The 16,488-nt window shown below is 40.3% G+C and overlaps 1 protein-coding gene across 12 annotated transcripts in view; it reads left to right on the forward strand.

Moving 5' to 3' along the window:
• Positions 1-10,978, forward strand: part of Cd200l1 (CD200 molecule like 1) — a 51,762-nt gene extending 40,784 nt beyond the window's left edge. For 7 of the 12 annotated variants that reach the window (XR_015633426.1, XR_015633425.1, XR_015633428.1 and 4 more), the window contains 2 exons: positions 8,294-8,408; positions 9,884-10,978. Coding sequence is in view for 4 of the 12 variants with exons in the window: in XM_087577331.1 (XP_087433457.1) it covers positions 8,294-8,408; positions 9,884-10,007 (239 nt within the window). In the remaining 8 variants the exon portion in view is untranslated. Of the gene's footprint in view, positions 1-1,554; positions 4,490-8,293; positions 8,409-8,735; positions 8,848-9,883 lie in introns of those variants that run through there. The other 5 variants (XR_015633430.1, XR_015633427.1, XR_015633429.1 and 2 more) reach the window with 4 other exon arrangements.
• The last annotated feature ends 5,510 nt before the right edge of the window (positions 10,979-16,488 follow it).

Consider the following 16,488-nt stretch of genomic DNA (forward strand, 5'->3'; position numbering starts at 1 on the left):
TTATTGCTGTGAAGAGACACTGTGACCACAGTAAGTTTCATGAATGGAAACATTTAACTGGGGCTTGCTTACAGGTTCAGAGAGTAATAATTCATTATCATCATGGTGAGGAACATGGAGGCATGTAGGTAAACACGGTCTGGGAAAAGTGGCTGAGAGTTCAACATGGGAGAGCCACAGGCAGCAGGAAGAGAGAGACACTGGGCCTGATTTGGGCAATTGAAACTTCAAAGCCTAACCAACCCCTGTGGGCTGTTGCCAATGAGGCAACACAAAAGGGTACATCTTCTATTTCTTGTTAGGTAGTACCACTTCCTGATGATTAAGCATTCAAATATATGTATACTATGCACACTATGCTGGATAGTATTATGTCACACCAGTAAGCAGCACCTCTCCATGGCTTCTGCATGAGCTTATGCCTCCAAGTTCCTGCCTCATTTGAGTTCCTGTCCTGACTTCATTTGATAATGAATAGCGAAATAGAACCTACCTACCTTAACTTTTTGGTCATGGTGTTTCATTGCAGCAATAAAAATCCTAACTAGGAAAAGTTTATATCAGAATAATAGGGTACTATTGTAACAGACCTGGCCATGTTGTTTTTCTAGAGGACTATAGAAGCATTTTGGAACTTTGGGCTAACAAAGCCATTGAGTATTAAGTACTCAGTGGGATATTTTATAGGAGCTTGAAAGATTGAAATGTTGAGAGCAGTGTAGACAATGAAGACCTTGACTTGTGAAATTTCAAGAGAGAGCATTAAAGTTTACATCAGGGCCATTTGCAATTTTGAGTTGCAAGTCTGTTGTTCTGGTTAGCTGGGACTGACAGATCAGCTGGGACTGACAGATCAACTGTGATGAACAAGATGCCAGAACCAATAAAGTAAAATCTTTGCATTGCTAGGACAATACTAGTCAGCAGAAGCAAAGGAATTAGTGGTGATTTTTAAGAAGAGACCAGCGTCACTGAATTGAAGTCTTCTGAAAAATGTTTACTCAAACTCTGTACAAAGAAGCTGTCTTACAGACATTGCCGAGGCTGTACCTTGCACAGATAGTCAAATGTGGAAGTGTAACAGTATCCCAGGGAGTACTGGCTTTGAAGGCATGAAAGGATCATGAAAAGCAGCTAAAGATTGGCTCTGTGTGGCAGGGTAAAAGTATACCCCAGATGTAACAAGGCACCCTAGCATTTTGGAGATGCCAGTACCATTGGGTGACCAATAAGAATGTGAGGAACAGAGGTATGGAGCCAGTAGGAGCTTAGAAGACAAGCTGTGTGCACTGCAGATGGCCCAGGCAGAGAAGCAATTCTTTGGAGGAGCACAGATTGTGAGTGAATCCCAGTCATTGTATTGAGTTATTTTGGAGGTGGGTTTTTTTTTTTGTTTTTTTTTTTTTTGTTTTTTTTTTTGTTTTTTGTTTGTTTTTTTGTTTGGTTTTTTTGTTTTTTTGTTTTTTTGTTTTTTTGCTTTGATTTGATTGTGACTGTGTCCTCGTTGCTTTTTCTTAAAATATGAAAGTACTTAATTTATTTTTTGCTTTTTAGGAGCCCATGATTTGGTTTTCCCCTTGAGCACCTGACTGAGCTGTACTACATTTCTGGTGTTTCTTCTCTCCTCAAACTGTGTCCTGTGCATTTTTCCTTGCTCAACTTGATCCTTTTCATAGAGATGTGCATAAAGAGTGATTACTAATAAGCACATAACAGACTCAACACTAGACTTTCTTGAAATCTCCTCTTCCAATCCATAAATCAAAAACTCTTCAATTTAGCCTCAGGCAGATTTTTAATGACAAGGATAAAAAGCCAAAAATATCACAATAATCATCTAGGCTTCTTCATAATATTATTCTCTTCTGAAACTTCTTGAGCTGTGCCTCTGCATTTCCCATTGCCTGAGCACCAGTCTTCCATGATTCTCCTAAGCCTAGATTCAAGTGTCCAAGTGATTTTCTGGACTTAAGGTCTTCCCTATTCCTCTGAGAGACAGCATGGTCAGGAAGAAGTCAAAATATCACTATTTGCCAATGATATGATATTATACTCAAGTGACCCCAAAAGTTCCACCAGAAAACTGCTAAGCCTGATAAACAACTTCAGCAAAGTGGATAGATATAAAATTAACTCAAACAAATCTGTAGCCTTCCTCTACTCAAAGGATAAACATGCTGAGAAAGAAATGAGGGAAATAACACCCTTCACAATAATCACAAATAACATAAAATACCTCGGTGTGACTCTAACCAAGCAAGTGAAAGATCTTTATGTCAATAACTTCAAGTCTCTGAAGAAAGAAATTGAAGAAGATCTCAGAAGATGGAAAGACCTCCCGTGTTCATGGATGGGCAGGATTAATATAGTAAAAATGACCATTTTGCCAAAAGCAATCTGCAGATTCAATGCAATCCCCATCAAAATTCTAACTCAATTCTTTATAGACTTAGAAAGAGAAATTTGAAAATTCATTTGGAATAACAAAAATCCCAAGATAGTGAAAACTATCTTCAACAATAAAAGAACTCCTGGGGAAATCACCATCCCTGACCTCAAGCTGTATTATAGAGAAATAGTCATAAAAACTATACGGTATTGGTACAGAGACAGGCAGATAGATCAATGGAATAGAATTGAATCCACACACCTGTGGTCACTTGATCTTTGACAAAGGAGTTAAAACCATACAGTGGGGAAAAAAAGACAGCATTTTCAAAAAATGGTGCTGGTTCAAGTGGAGGTCAGCGTGTAAAAGAATGCAAATCAATCCATTGTTATCTCCTTTTATTAAGCTCAATTCTAAGTGGATCAAGGACCTCTATATCAAATCAGATACACTGAAACTAAGAGAAAGAGTGGGGAAGAGCCTCAAACACATGGGCACTGGGAACAATTTTCTGAACAGAACACTAATGGCTTATGCTCCAAGATCAAGAATCGACAAATGGGACCTCAAAAAAAATCACAAAGCTTCTGTAAGGCAAAGGACACTGTCATTTGGACAAAACAGCAACCAAAAGTTTAGGAAAAGATCTTTACCAATCCTACATCTGATAGAGGGCTAAAATCCAATATATACAAAGAACTCAAGAAGTTAGATTCCAGAGAATCAAATAACCCTATTAAAAAATGAGAGCTAAACAAAGAATTCTCAGCTGAGGAATATCAAATGGCTGAGAAGTACCTAAAGAAATGTTCAACATCCTTAGTCATCAGGGAAATGCAAATCAAAACAATCCTGAGATTCCACCTCACACCTGTCAGAATGGTTAAGATTAAAAAATTCAGTTGACAACAGATGTTGGTGGGGATATGGAGAAAGAGGAACACTCCTCCATTCTTGGTGGGATTGCAAGCTAGTACAACCACTCTGGAAATCAATCTGGAGGTTCCTCAGAAAATTGGACATAGTACTACTTGAGGGCCCAGCTATATAACTCCTGGGCATATACCTAAAAGATGCTCCAACATATAACAAGGACACATGCTCCACTATGTTTATAGCAGCCCTCTTTATAACAGCCAGAAGCTGTAAAGAACACAGATGTTCTTCAACATAGGAATGTATACAGAAAATGTATCTATACGTCTATACAATGGAATACTACTCAGCTATTAAAAACAATGACTTCATGAAATCCATAGGCAAATGGATGGATAGAAAAATTCATCCTGAGTGAGGTAGCCCAATCACAAAAAAAAAAAACCACATGGTATGCATTCATTGATAAATAGAAATTATCCCAAAAGCTGGAATTACCCAAGATACAATCCACAGACCCCATGAAGCTCAAGGAGAAGGATGACCAAATTGCAGAAGCTTCAGTCCTTCTTAAAAGCGGGAACAAAAATATTCATAGGAGAAAATATGGAGACAAATTTTGGAGCAGAGACTGAAGGAATGGTCATTCAGAGCCTGCTCCACCTGGGGATCCAGTCCACATACATACAGCCACTAAACGTAGACTATATTGCTGATGCCAAAGAAGTGCATACTAAGAGAAGCCTGATATAGCTGTCTTCTGAGAAGCTGTGTCTGAGCATGACAAATACAGAGGAGAAAGCAGCCAACCATTGAACTGAGAATGGGGTCCCCATTGGAAAAGTTAGAGAAAGGATTGAAGGAGCTGAAGGGATTAGTAACTCTATAGAAAGAAGAACAATATCAACCAACCAGACCCCACTATAGTTCACAGGGACTAAACCACCATGAAATACACATGGAGGGACCCATGACTCCAGCTACATATATACATTGTTGGGCATCAATGGGAGGAGACTCCCTTATACTGTAAAAGCTCGATGCTCCAGTGTAGGGGAGTGTCAGGTGGGAGGGAGTGATTGGGTTGCTGGTTAGGAAGCACTCTCATAGATGTACAGGGTTGGGGAATGGGGTAGGGATGTCTGGAGGGGAAACCAGGAAAGGGAATAACATTTGAAATGTAAATAAAGAAAATATCAAATAAAAATAAAATAAATAAATAAAATGATACGAAGCTAGAATAACATTTGAATACATTAGGAACAGTCTAATAAAATCTCTAATCACAAAATTTTTACCAAATAAAGGGTTTTTCTGAATTTTCAAAAAGCCAGGGGTATTAACCTATTCTTTTCTCAGTATGATCATGTAAGATTCTCAACTCTCCACTTTCTAAACTGGGAGAGAATTTGAACTTTGTTTCCAGTACCCTTCCAGCTTTTTCATTTTAACAATGCAATTTATGGCAAAATACAGTGCCTCATATAGTGACTACCTAAGAATTCAGCACCAAGCAAAACAGCCTTTATTATTCTCCAATGTCAAGGAACAGGGTCTTCTCCCTTCTTGAATAAACTGTGGGGAGTTAAGACAACAGTGGATCTTTCACACTGTAGAGAAACCCTCTAAATTATTTTGTTCCATAGATCAGATTTTGGTACCTATCTTGACACGAGATATACCATGTTGATATATTACCCAATTATTTGGAATAACAAAAATATGTTTGAAATAGAATGTTCATCTGGGTTGCTATTGAACATCAAGGCTTTTACTTTAATATCCAAGATGTTTTCATTTCTTCATAGTATCTGGGAGATTGTACAAACATTTTCTTCAAGTTCTTTCATGGACTTTTTTTTCTTCTTCTTTCAAGAAGCAAGGTTTTGTTTGTGTTTCTCCCCCCCCATCCCATTTATTTATTTATTTATTTATTTATTTATTTATTTATTTATTTTACATCCTGATTGCTATCCCTACCTCCCAAACACCCCCTCACACAGTCCCTCACCCATCCCTATTCCCCTTCTCCTCTGAGAGTGTAGAGCACCCCCACACACACTGCCCAGGTGTACCCCTCAACCCTGGTACATCAAGTCTCTGCAGTTAGGTGCATCCTCTCCCTTTAAGTCCAGAAAACTCAGCCCAGTCAGGGGAATGGATTCCACAGACAGGAATCAGCTTTAGGTACAGTCCCCACTTCTTCTGTTGGGGGATCCACATGAAGACTAAGTTCCACATCTGCTACATATGTGCCAGGGGCCTTGGTCCAGCCCATGTATGCTCTTTTGTTGGTGGCTCAGTCTCCGAGAGGCTCCGAGACTCCAGGTTAGTTGACTCTGTTGGTCTACTGTAGAGTTCCGATCCCCTCCCCTCAGGGCCCTCAATCTTTTGCCCAGATCATCTATATGAGTGCCTGAGGGCCATCTAATGTGTTGGCTATGGGCCTCTGCATCTGTTTCAGTCAGCTACTTGGTGGAGCCTCTCAGAGGACAGTTATGCTAGATCCCGTCTTCAAGCATAAGAGAGCATCATTGATAATGTCAGGGATTGGTGCTTGCCTGTGGGGTGGGCCTTAAGTTGGGCCCATTATTGGTTGGCCACTCCCTCAGTCTCTGCTCCATCCTTGTCCCTGCATTTCTTTTAGACAGGACAAATTTTGGGTCTAGAGTTTTGTAGGTGGGTTGTTATCCTTATCCTTCCACTGGGGATCCTGTCTGGCTATAGGAGGTGGTCTCTTTGCTTCCATATCCCCACTATTAGGAATCTCAGCTAAGGTTCCTGCACTGACTCCCAGGAGCCTCCCCCGACATCCTTAGTCATCAGGGAAATGCCAATCAAAACAACTCTAACATTCCTTATTACACCTAACCCAGTGGCTAAGGGCAAAATCTCAAGAAACGACACATGCTAGTAAGGATGTGGAGAAAGGGGACACCCCTCCCTTGCTGGTAGGAGTGCAAATTTGTACAACCAATCAATCTGGCAGTTTCTCAGAAAATTGGAAATAGTTCTACCTGAAGAGCCAGCTATACCACTCCTGGACAAATACCCAAAAGATGCTCCACCATACCACAAGGACGTGTGTTCCACTCTGCTCGTAGCAGCCTTATTCGTAATAGGCAGAATAACCCAGTTGTCCCTTAACTCAAGAATGGATACAGAAAATGTGGTCCATTTACACAATGGACTATTATTCAGCTATTAAAAACAAGGACATCATGAATTCTGCAGGCAAATGGATGGAACTGGAAAATATCCTGAGTGAGGTAACCCAGACCCAAAAAGACATGCATGGTGTGTACTCACTCGTGATATTAGCCATAAAGTACAGGATGCCCGCCATACGCTCCACAGACACAAGAAACTAAACGAGAAGGAAGGTACAAGTGAGGATGCTTGAATCTCAATTAGGAGGGTGAATAAAATAGTCATAGGAGGTAGAGGGAAGGAGGAACCTGGGTGAGGAAGGGAATTGAAGGGGAATGAAAGGGTTCAGGATCAAAGAATACCCTTGGCAGGGAAGGGAGAGGCAAAGATTAAAACAGAGACTGAAGGAACACCCATTCAGAGCCTGCCCCACATGTGGCCCATACATATACAGCCACCCAATTAGACAAGATGGATGAAGCAAAGAAGTGCAGACCGACAGGAGCCGGATGTAGATCGCTCCTGAGAGACACAGCCAGAATACAGCAAATACAGAGGCGAATGCCAGCAGCAAACCACTGAACTGAGAATAGGACCCCCGTTGAATGAATCAGAGAAAGAACTGGAAGAGCTTGAAGGGGCTCGAGACCCCATATGTACAACAATGCCAAGCAACCAGAGCTTCCAGGGACTAAGCCACTACCTAAAGACTATACATGGACTGACCCTGGACTCTGACCTCATAGGTAGCAATGAATATCCTAGTAAGAGCACCAGTGGAAGGGGAAGCCCTGGGTCCTGCTAAGACTGAACCCCCAGTGAACTAGACTGGTGGGGGGAGGGCGGCAATGGGGGGAGGGTTGGGAGGGGAACACCCATAAGGAAGGGGAGGGGGGAGGGGGATGTTTGCCCGGAAACCGGGAAAGGGAATAACACTCGAAATGTATATAAGAAATACTCAAGTTAATGTAAAAAAAAAAAAAAGAATCTCCTTAATTATTTATTTTAATGAAACTATATCTTTTCCAGTCTGAAAATAATGTCCCCAAAGTCTTCAGTCATTTTCTGCTTCGTTCCTGGTTTTTGTCACCTTTAAAGCTCATTCTTCTGTTCATGTTACATTTTCTAAGTCTGTTTTCTCACAAGTTATTGTCCCAGAAGGTCATGTCAATATTCTCGCTATTGTTCTTTTTCTTTTAATGCTAATTTTAAGAATTTTCAAAAATTTATAGGTAATATGTGTGTTCTGTTTGTCTCTTGAAACTGAAGTTGGCCAACTCCTTTTTTCTGGTCAATGTTTCCAACTCAAACAGCTTGATTGTATGAGTTTAATACCATCAGTATCTTCCTAAATCTGTTGGCTGTATCATTATGCTCCATTTTAATTATTTATTAAAATGCACTTATCAATAATAGGCAATTTATCAATGCAGAAAAAGGCTATGCCTTGCTTATTTTATGTTAAATATGAGAGATGTGAATTCCATATGTAGTTTCTGCTTTATTGGAATTACCTTCAGAAAAGAGTTCATTTTTCTATATAAATCTTCATGTTCATTCTCCTCCACCTATCTAAAATGGCTATGTGGTATTTTGTTGGAAAAGAATAGTAAAAAACTAGATAAAATCTCGTCGGTGCAGCCAAAGGTGAAGCCACAGTGCCTCTCTGAAAAGCATGCGCATTCCTAATTATAAAGAGAAGTAGCACCTGCCATCTGGGATCTTACTTTTCATTCCGTGGTAATGACAAAGCCTCTCATAGAGTACGTCTGATGGCAATGAAGCTGTAGCAAGACAAGAAAGCTTTACAAATTTAAGGCCCCAGGATAGTCACGTAGTGTAACCAGAGAAACAATTTGTCTGGTTTATGGTTTTCAGGTACCACAAATTCTTGTTTAAACTGGAAGATAACAGCAACTATATTCATCATATTGTTTCTCATTTCATGGATCATCATTGGGGCCCTTCGCTTTATTCATTTCAAAAAGAAAAGGTAAGATATACGGACAGACAGACAGACAGATATAGCAATAGTGACCTGATGTGTCAGAGAAACTAGATACAATAGAGCTAGATGGAAATATTTTTTTAATTCCAGGGGTTCTGGAAAAAATCTATCGAGAAAAGAATAGTGAAGGAAATCTTGTTCCCATGTGCTAGACAGTTCTTGATATCCGGTGATTAAAAATTTGACCACTAGCAGGCATTTTATGTTATAGTGAATTGAGTGTACTAATTTTTAAAGCAAAATGTTTATTTTTATATTATGAGCTTCTTTTATTTGTGTGTTTCTGTATGTTACATGCATGTTTGGTGCCAGTGAGGACCTGAAGAGAGTGTGAAAATTGAGTTGCAGGCAGTTATGAGACCTCCATATGGGTGCTGGGAACTGAACCAGGGTCCTCTGATGAAGCTACAAGTTGTCTTAACTGGTGAGCCATCCCCCCATCACAAGTTTAAGATTCTTTATTGAGAATGAGTTTTCACAGAAGAAAGCACAAGGTCCAGGGAAACGGGTGAAAGAGAGATCTAGAGCCAGGAAGCCTGGGACAGATCCAACTGAGCCATAAGGTGAAATGGAAATCTTACTTTGTAGGGTTAATATAATAAAATACACATCCATTTATCCAGCTCCGTGGTGGATGGCAATGCACGATGGAAGATAAGTGTAAATACGATACTAGGCAGTGACAGGAAAAACTGTAGACCTAATTGGTGGCGTGTGATTTGTTTTTCTGTCATTATATATTCTTTAAATTTAAAAACCTTTGGTGTATTTGTTCTACCACATTGCAATCCAAGGAAATGTATAAACCAAAGAAGCTTGAGAATCTTCTCTATAATCTAGAAAGCTCTGTCACTGGAGTGCAGAAGACATACCTTATAAGAGAAGAATGTAGAGACTGCTACACTAGTCAGGATGACATATGTCTGGAATCAAGAGGTTGAAAAGAGGAGGAGGGATTAAAGCTATATGCAGGATGGGATTTCCTGAATGACAGCTGCGGAGAGAGAGTGACTTATCTTACTTATCTTACTCAAGTGATTTAACACTAAGGAAAACTTGCATAAACATGTGAAAGAATAGAAAAATGGCAATCTTTGCAGGGAGGATTAAGAATTCTGTTTGGAACATTGTCACTTTTAAATGTCTACTTTATACCCAGGAGCTATGTTAATTAAGTATCCACATGTAAAACTTGGGATTTTTTGGAGCAAATGATAAATAAGTTTGCTAATATAGAAGGTATGATCACTGTGAAGACAGATCATAAATTACTGTTTTCACAATTTAAGGTAAAAATAAAGTCAAGTTATAGTAATTGGGACAAACTCTCAAGGGGTTTTCTGTATAAATGTCTCAAATTCTAACTGGTAGCCTATTCTTGCAATGAGCTGCCATGGAGGGGAAGGGGAATGTTTGGTCAGTATTCAGTTTATTCTTATGTCAGTGTCATGGTTCTCCAGGTCAGAGAACACACCTGAGCCATCATCAACACAGACACCTAACCCACTGTCAACACTGGTACCCACACCACCATCAACAGAGACTGACAACTTAATGAGACACCGTCGCCAGACAGAGACATAATTGGTTGTATATGATTTCTTTTTTCTGTCACTACATCTTTAAATTTAAGAAGTTTCAAAAATTTGAACATGCATTCGCTAGCAGCAATTATCATGTTAGAAGTAAGTGGAGTATTTGTTCCAAGTGAGGTTTTATTTATGTTAATGTCTTTACATTTTGAAATTAAAATTTGATTTAACTGATACATAATAATTATAGATATTTCTGGAGTATCATGTACATTTTGATAGCAGGCTAAGCATATCTGTTTACTCAAGACATTTATCATTTCTTTGTGCCTAAAACTTTTCAAATCTTTCCTGTAAGGTTTTAAAAATATACAGTACACAGTCATTATCTATAATTACCCTACTGTGCAGAAGCACAAAACGTCTCACTTCTGTCTAACTTTAACTTAGTTTTGATCACCCTTTCCTCATCCCTCCTACCCTCTACTTACCCAGTCACCAATCAACATCATTCTACTCTCAACTCTATGACATGAACTTTGTATTCCTTTTCTTGATCAGACCATGTAGTAATTGTCTTTAAGTACCTGGATTCTTTTGATTGACATGGATGAACCCCAAGTTTTAACCACATTGTTGCAAATGCCAGAATTTCCCTTTATGGCCAAGTACTTTTCATACAGCTGTGTGTATCATGCTTTCTTACTCTCCTCCTCAGTGCTGGACAGGTTTCTGCTTTAGTCTTCCTCTGCTGTGAATACGCTACAAAAGCTATGGAAGCTCAGATGTCTTCTCAACATTTTCAACACACCATTTCTTTTCCTCTTAGAGATATAGCTAATAATGGGATGGTCTGATTATATAGTAGTTTTATCTTTAACTTAAGAATTCTTCATGGGTTTTTTTCAGTAATGGCCATATTCATTTATATTCACTTACAGTATGTGAAGATTCCCTTCTCCAAATCCATACATCAGTTTCCTTCAGTGTCTTAAATAATAAATATTATGGGGTAAGCTGCTACCTTTTGGTGGTTTTGATTTTCATTTCCACGATGACTAATGAAAGCATTTCTTCAGGTCCCATTAAATGCCCTTTTGTATGCTTTTTTTGAGATATGCCTATTTAAGTTTATTACCCATAAAATCAAGTAATTTTTATTGAACTCTTAAGTTCCTTATTTGTCTTTAAATATCAAAGCCTTGACAGATGTGGACTTTGCAAATCTTTTCTTCTTCTCAGAAGATGGTCTTTTGTGTTATTGGCAGCTGTTTCCCTTGTTGACTGGAAGGGTTTTAGTATCATGTGATCCATTTGTCTGTTTTGATTTTGCTGCCTGAGCTTTTGGGAATCTTGTCTGAAATGGCCTTATCGATTGCTCTTTCCTGAGTATTTTCCCCAAGATTATTTCTAGTAGTTTTATACTCTATATTTATGGAATTCGATATTTATATTTAATACTGACAATTCTGTATTTATAGAATTTGATATTTATATTTGATATGTATTTGAAACCTGTATAATGTAATATGATATGTAAGTTTTCAAATCCAATATCTGAACCTTCCCTCTAGCTGCATTTGATTTTTGCAATTTCTGTGAGAAACAGTTCTAGATTCCATCCCCTTGCATGTGGGTTATCCAATCTCCCCAACATTATTCGCCAACAACACTGTCTTTTCCTAGTAAATGTGTGTGTGTGTGTGTGTGTTTGTGTGTGTGTGTGTTCTTAGCACCTTTATTGAAAATTAGAAGATGTGTGGGTTTATCACAAATTCTCTATTCTGTTCTTTTCTTCTATGTGTCTATGTTTGGCAAATACCATGCCTTTTGACTCCAAGCAGCTTCATGGTATATTTTTGTCTTAGTTAGGGTTTTACTGCTGTGAACAGACACTATGACCAAGGCAAGTCTTAAAAAGACAAGATTTAATTGGGATCGGCTTACAGGTTCAGAGGTTCAGTCAATTATCATCAAGGTGGGAACATGGAAACATCCAGGCAGGCATGGTGCCGAAGGAGCTGAGAGTTCTACATCTTCATCTGAGGGCTACTAGTGGAAGACTCACTTCCTGGCAGCTAGGGTGAGGGTCTTACAACCCACACCCACAGTGACACACCTACTCCATCAGGGTCATACCTTCTAATAGTGCCACTCCCTGGGCCGAGTGCATGAAACCATAACTATTTTGAAGTCAGGAGATTTTCAGGGTTCTTTTGTTAGTTCTGTGTAGAACTGCACTGAAATCATATGGACTTTTTGGATCACTGTGAGTAGAACAGAAATTCTTGATGATTTGAATTTCCTAGTCTTTGAGTACAGGATGTCTATTCAGTGTGTATCTTCTTTGATTTCATTATCTGATGTTTTGTGACTGTTTTTCATTGTTGAGACCTTTGGGAAGGCCGATAACAATTTTAGTGTAATTTCTCTCACCTCGTCTTTGATATACATTTCTTCAAGTCTCTATTCTTTAGGAAAGCTGTTTTCTTTGCATGTGAGTTGTGTAAGTTTCCATGAACTAACGGCCTAGTTCTTCTCATTTGTTTTCTGTCATGAACGATACCTTGCTTAGAGTGAAATCTTGGTGGCTGTCAGTGTTGAGGAAAATTCCTAAGTATTGTAATATAGTTTGTATTTGGAATGCTTTTTTAAAAATTTCTTTTATTGAATATTTTCTTTATTTACATTTCAAATGTTATCCCCTTTCCTGCTTTCCCCTCCAGAAACCCTCATACCCCTTCCCCTTGCTTCTATGAGGGTGTTCCTCCATCCTCCCATCCATTCCCTCCTGCCTCCCCACCCTGGAATTCCCCTACACTGAGGCATGGAGTCTTCACAGGACCAAGGACCTCTTCTCCCATTGATGCCTGACAAGGCCATAAGCAGCTGGAGCCATTGATTGTTCCATGTGTACTCTTTGGTTGGTGTTTTAGTCCCTGGGAACTCTGGGGTGTCTGGTTGGTTGATATTCTTGTTCTTCCTATGTGATTGCAAACCCTTTCAGCTCCTTCAGTCCTTTCTCTAACTCCTCCATTGGGGATCCCAATCTTAGTTCAATGGTTGGCTGCAACCATCTGCCTCTGTATTTGTCAGACTCTAGTGAAGTCTCTCAGGAAACAACTCTATCACACTCCTGTCAGCATGCACTTCTTGGCATCTACAATAGTGTCTGGGTTTGGTGACTCTCTCTATGGGATAAATCCCCAGGTGGGCAGTCTCTGCATGGCCTTTCCTTCAGTCTCTGCTCCACATTTTGTCTCCGAAGGGGGAACAAAATACTCATAGGAGAAAATACGGAGACAAATAAGAATTCTCCTTAATCTTTATAGAGTCAAACTGGCTAGTTTTGTGTCAACTTGACAGAAGCTAGAGTCACTGGAGAGGGAGAGAGCCTCAGTTGAGAAAATGCCTCAATAAAATTGGGCTGCAGGTAAGTCTATAGGTTATTTCTTTGTTAGTGATTGATGTGGGAGGGCCCAGGCCATTTTGGGTGGTGCCATCCCTAGGCTGGTGCTCGTGGGTTCTATAAGAAAGCAAGCTGGGCATGCCATAGATGGCAAACCAATAATGAATACTCCTCAGTGTTGCCTTATCAGTTCCTGTCTCCATGTTCCTCCCCTGTTGAGTTCCTTTCCTGACTTCCTTTGATGATGAACAGTAATCCAAGTACAAGCCAAATAAACACTTCTTCCCCAACTTGCTTTTGTCATAGTGTTTCATTGAAGAAACAGAACCCTAACTAAAGCCAGTTGATGCCAGGGTTGTAGGGTATTTCTGTAACAAATCTAAGCATGTTGTTTGGGGGAGGATTGGAACTCTGTGCAAATAAAAGCCACTGAGTGTTCATCTAATGCTTGGTGAGTTGTCCTGTAGGCTCATGGAAGATAAGAATGTTGGGGGTACACAACTGGAATGGCGGCTGCTCCTAAATCTGTTGCCTGCCTGTGACTCCCATTCCCCCAACTGGGCAGTTTTGTCTGGCCTCAGTGAGAAACACTGCACCCAGTCATACAGTAACTGATGTGCTAGGGTTGAGGGGAGATACCCAGGGGGGTTTCCCTTCTCAGAAGAGAACGGATTGGGGAAGAGCTTCAAATGGGGGTGGAGACTGGGAGAAAAGGTGGGCTGATATCTGAATGTAAAGTGACTGAATAAAATAAATAAAATAAAATAAAAGTAAGATTCTGTTTCGGGTTAGCTGGGGGCTGAAGAATCTGTGATTCATGTGATATCAGAACTACCAAAGTGAAATCTTTGATTTGCTGGCGTGGTCGATGCTGGTTTGCTGGAGCTGAGGGAGTAGTGGTGATTAAGAGAAATCAGTATCACTGAGGACAAATCTTCTGGGAAGGGTTTTACTTGAGTCAGCACACAGAAGTTGTGTTCCAGTGATGGCTAAGGTTATAGCTGATGGTACCAACTGAATTTGGTAGTGTAGGAGTGAGTCACCCAGGTTTTGAAGGCATGAGGGGATCATGGAGAGCAGCTGAGGTTTGGCACCAGAAGAGGTCAGGAGAGGACTTTGAAGGTGCAGAATTGAATGGGTCATGCAGAGAAATGGATGTTAGCTTTGTCACCATGAAGAGAATCTAGGAGAGGATATTGGTGAAGTACAGCCTGACTGGAGCAGCAGACCCTAGAATTTTGGAGATACAAGAAACACGAGATGACCACCAAGACTAGCAACAGCAGAGGAGAGGAGCCAACAGGGAGGCTAGAATACAAGCTATGTATGCTGAAGAGAGCAGAGCCAGAGCAAGGCCTCAGGATATCATGAGTAAATTGTAGATGTTGGATGTTGAGTTATTTATATTGTTGAAATTTAGTTGTGCTTAGTTCAGATTCTGGCTGCGCCCTGGGTCTTCCCTCTTGAAGTAAGAAAGTACTTCGTTGATTTTTTTTTTATTTTTTAATTTTTAGGAACATGTAACTGAGAGATTGCATTTAAAAGATACTTTGATTTTCTTAAAGAGGCTGAATATTAACATGCTTGAATTTGTACAACCCATGAGACTCTTAAAGCTATTTGGGTATTTAATGTGAGATCTTGGATGAATAAGAAAAAAAAAAAAAGGTCGTGGTGTAACAATGATAAACTTGTGGGTTAGGCTGACAAGGGGTTAACTGTGCTTGCTAGTTTTATGTCAACTAACCAGAAGAGGGCACACCAGGACAGGGCATCAGATCCCATTAGAGATGGTTGTGAGACACCATGTGGTTTCCTGGGAATGGAACTTAAGTAGTAATTGATGTGGGTGGGCCTAGCCTTTTGTGGCAGGTGGTCCTGAGTTCAATAAGAAATAGACTGAGGAAGACCTCCGGTTTAGACTCTCTCCACAAAATGTCTGGCACCAGAGCTTATCTGTGGCTGCCTCTCTGATGACAGCTAGACAATGTACCTGTCTTTTAGTAAAGCAAAATGTCATTACGAATCTTTTTTTCCTTCCTTCCTTCCTTCCTTCCTTCCTTCCTTCCTTCCTTCCATTCTCTTCTTTCTTTCTTCCTTTCTTTCTTATTTTCTTTTTTCTTCCTTTCTTTCACCAGCTGTGTAATGTTCTACCCTAGGACTCTGGGCTATCCAATATCTGGGTATTGGCCATCCAGGCAGTATAGGCACTGGCTGCCTCTTACAGGGTGGGCCTTGGGTTAAACTAAACATTGGTTGGTCACTCCCTCCTGTTTTCTACTAACATCTTGTAGGCAGGACATATTGGAGGTAGAGGATTTAGAGGCTGGTTTGGTGTCTGGGTTTGCCTCTCCATGGTCTGTAGAGTACCCTCTCGCAGCAGCAAAGAGACTAGAATGTGGAGGTGCAGGCTCCAAACCTTAGCTCTACCCTCTCTATCTTCAGTGAGCTGAAAGAAAGTTGTCCTCAGCAATGGATTCCACTGTGAGGTTTTAGAGGGTGACCTTCAGTCCTAGCATTGTTTAGGGATCTCCACTGTATGTCCTCAACTAAAAACTTAACTGGATATAACCCAGTCCACTGCTAGAAGCCTTTCCTGGCTACAAAAGATGGCCAGTTCAAACTTTATATCCTCTAACATTAGGAGTTCTCACTAGGGCCACCCTCATAGAATACAAGAAGTTTCCACTGCACTGGATTTCCGTACTACCTCCCAAATCCTCCCTAATTCTGTCTTTCTTCTGTTTTTCGTTCCATCCCCCGAAATATGATCCCTCCCCTTCCCATCCCCGCCCACCTCCAATCCACACACAGAATCTATTATTTTCTCTTCCCAGGAAAAAATCCATGCTTCCTCCTGTAGCCCCACTTTTATAGACCTCCCCTTCACCTACCCGGGTCTGTGGATGGTAGCTTTCTGTCATTCACTTAACATTTTTTACCAGCAGACACAGGGTGTCTCCACCCATTATAAAACTTGTGCTTTATGCGCCACCTAGTGGTCATAACATGTAAGTGACCGTGTCTCAATGAGCAAGACCTGAGCAGTGTACTTCTTGGACTTGCAGTTGAATGTATAAACTATCATTGCCTCCAGCATGAAGCAGCGGGTCTGACGTGCTAT

The sequence above is a fragment of the Rattus norvegicus genome, chromosome 11 (genome assembly GCF_021556685.1).
Source record: "Rattus norvegicus strain SHRSP/BbbUtx chromosome 11, alternate assembly SHRSP_T2T, whole genome shotgun sequence".
Classification (NCBI taxonomy): Eukaryota; Metazoa; Chordata; class Mammalia; order Rodentia; family Muridae; genus Rattus; species Rattus norvegicus.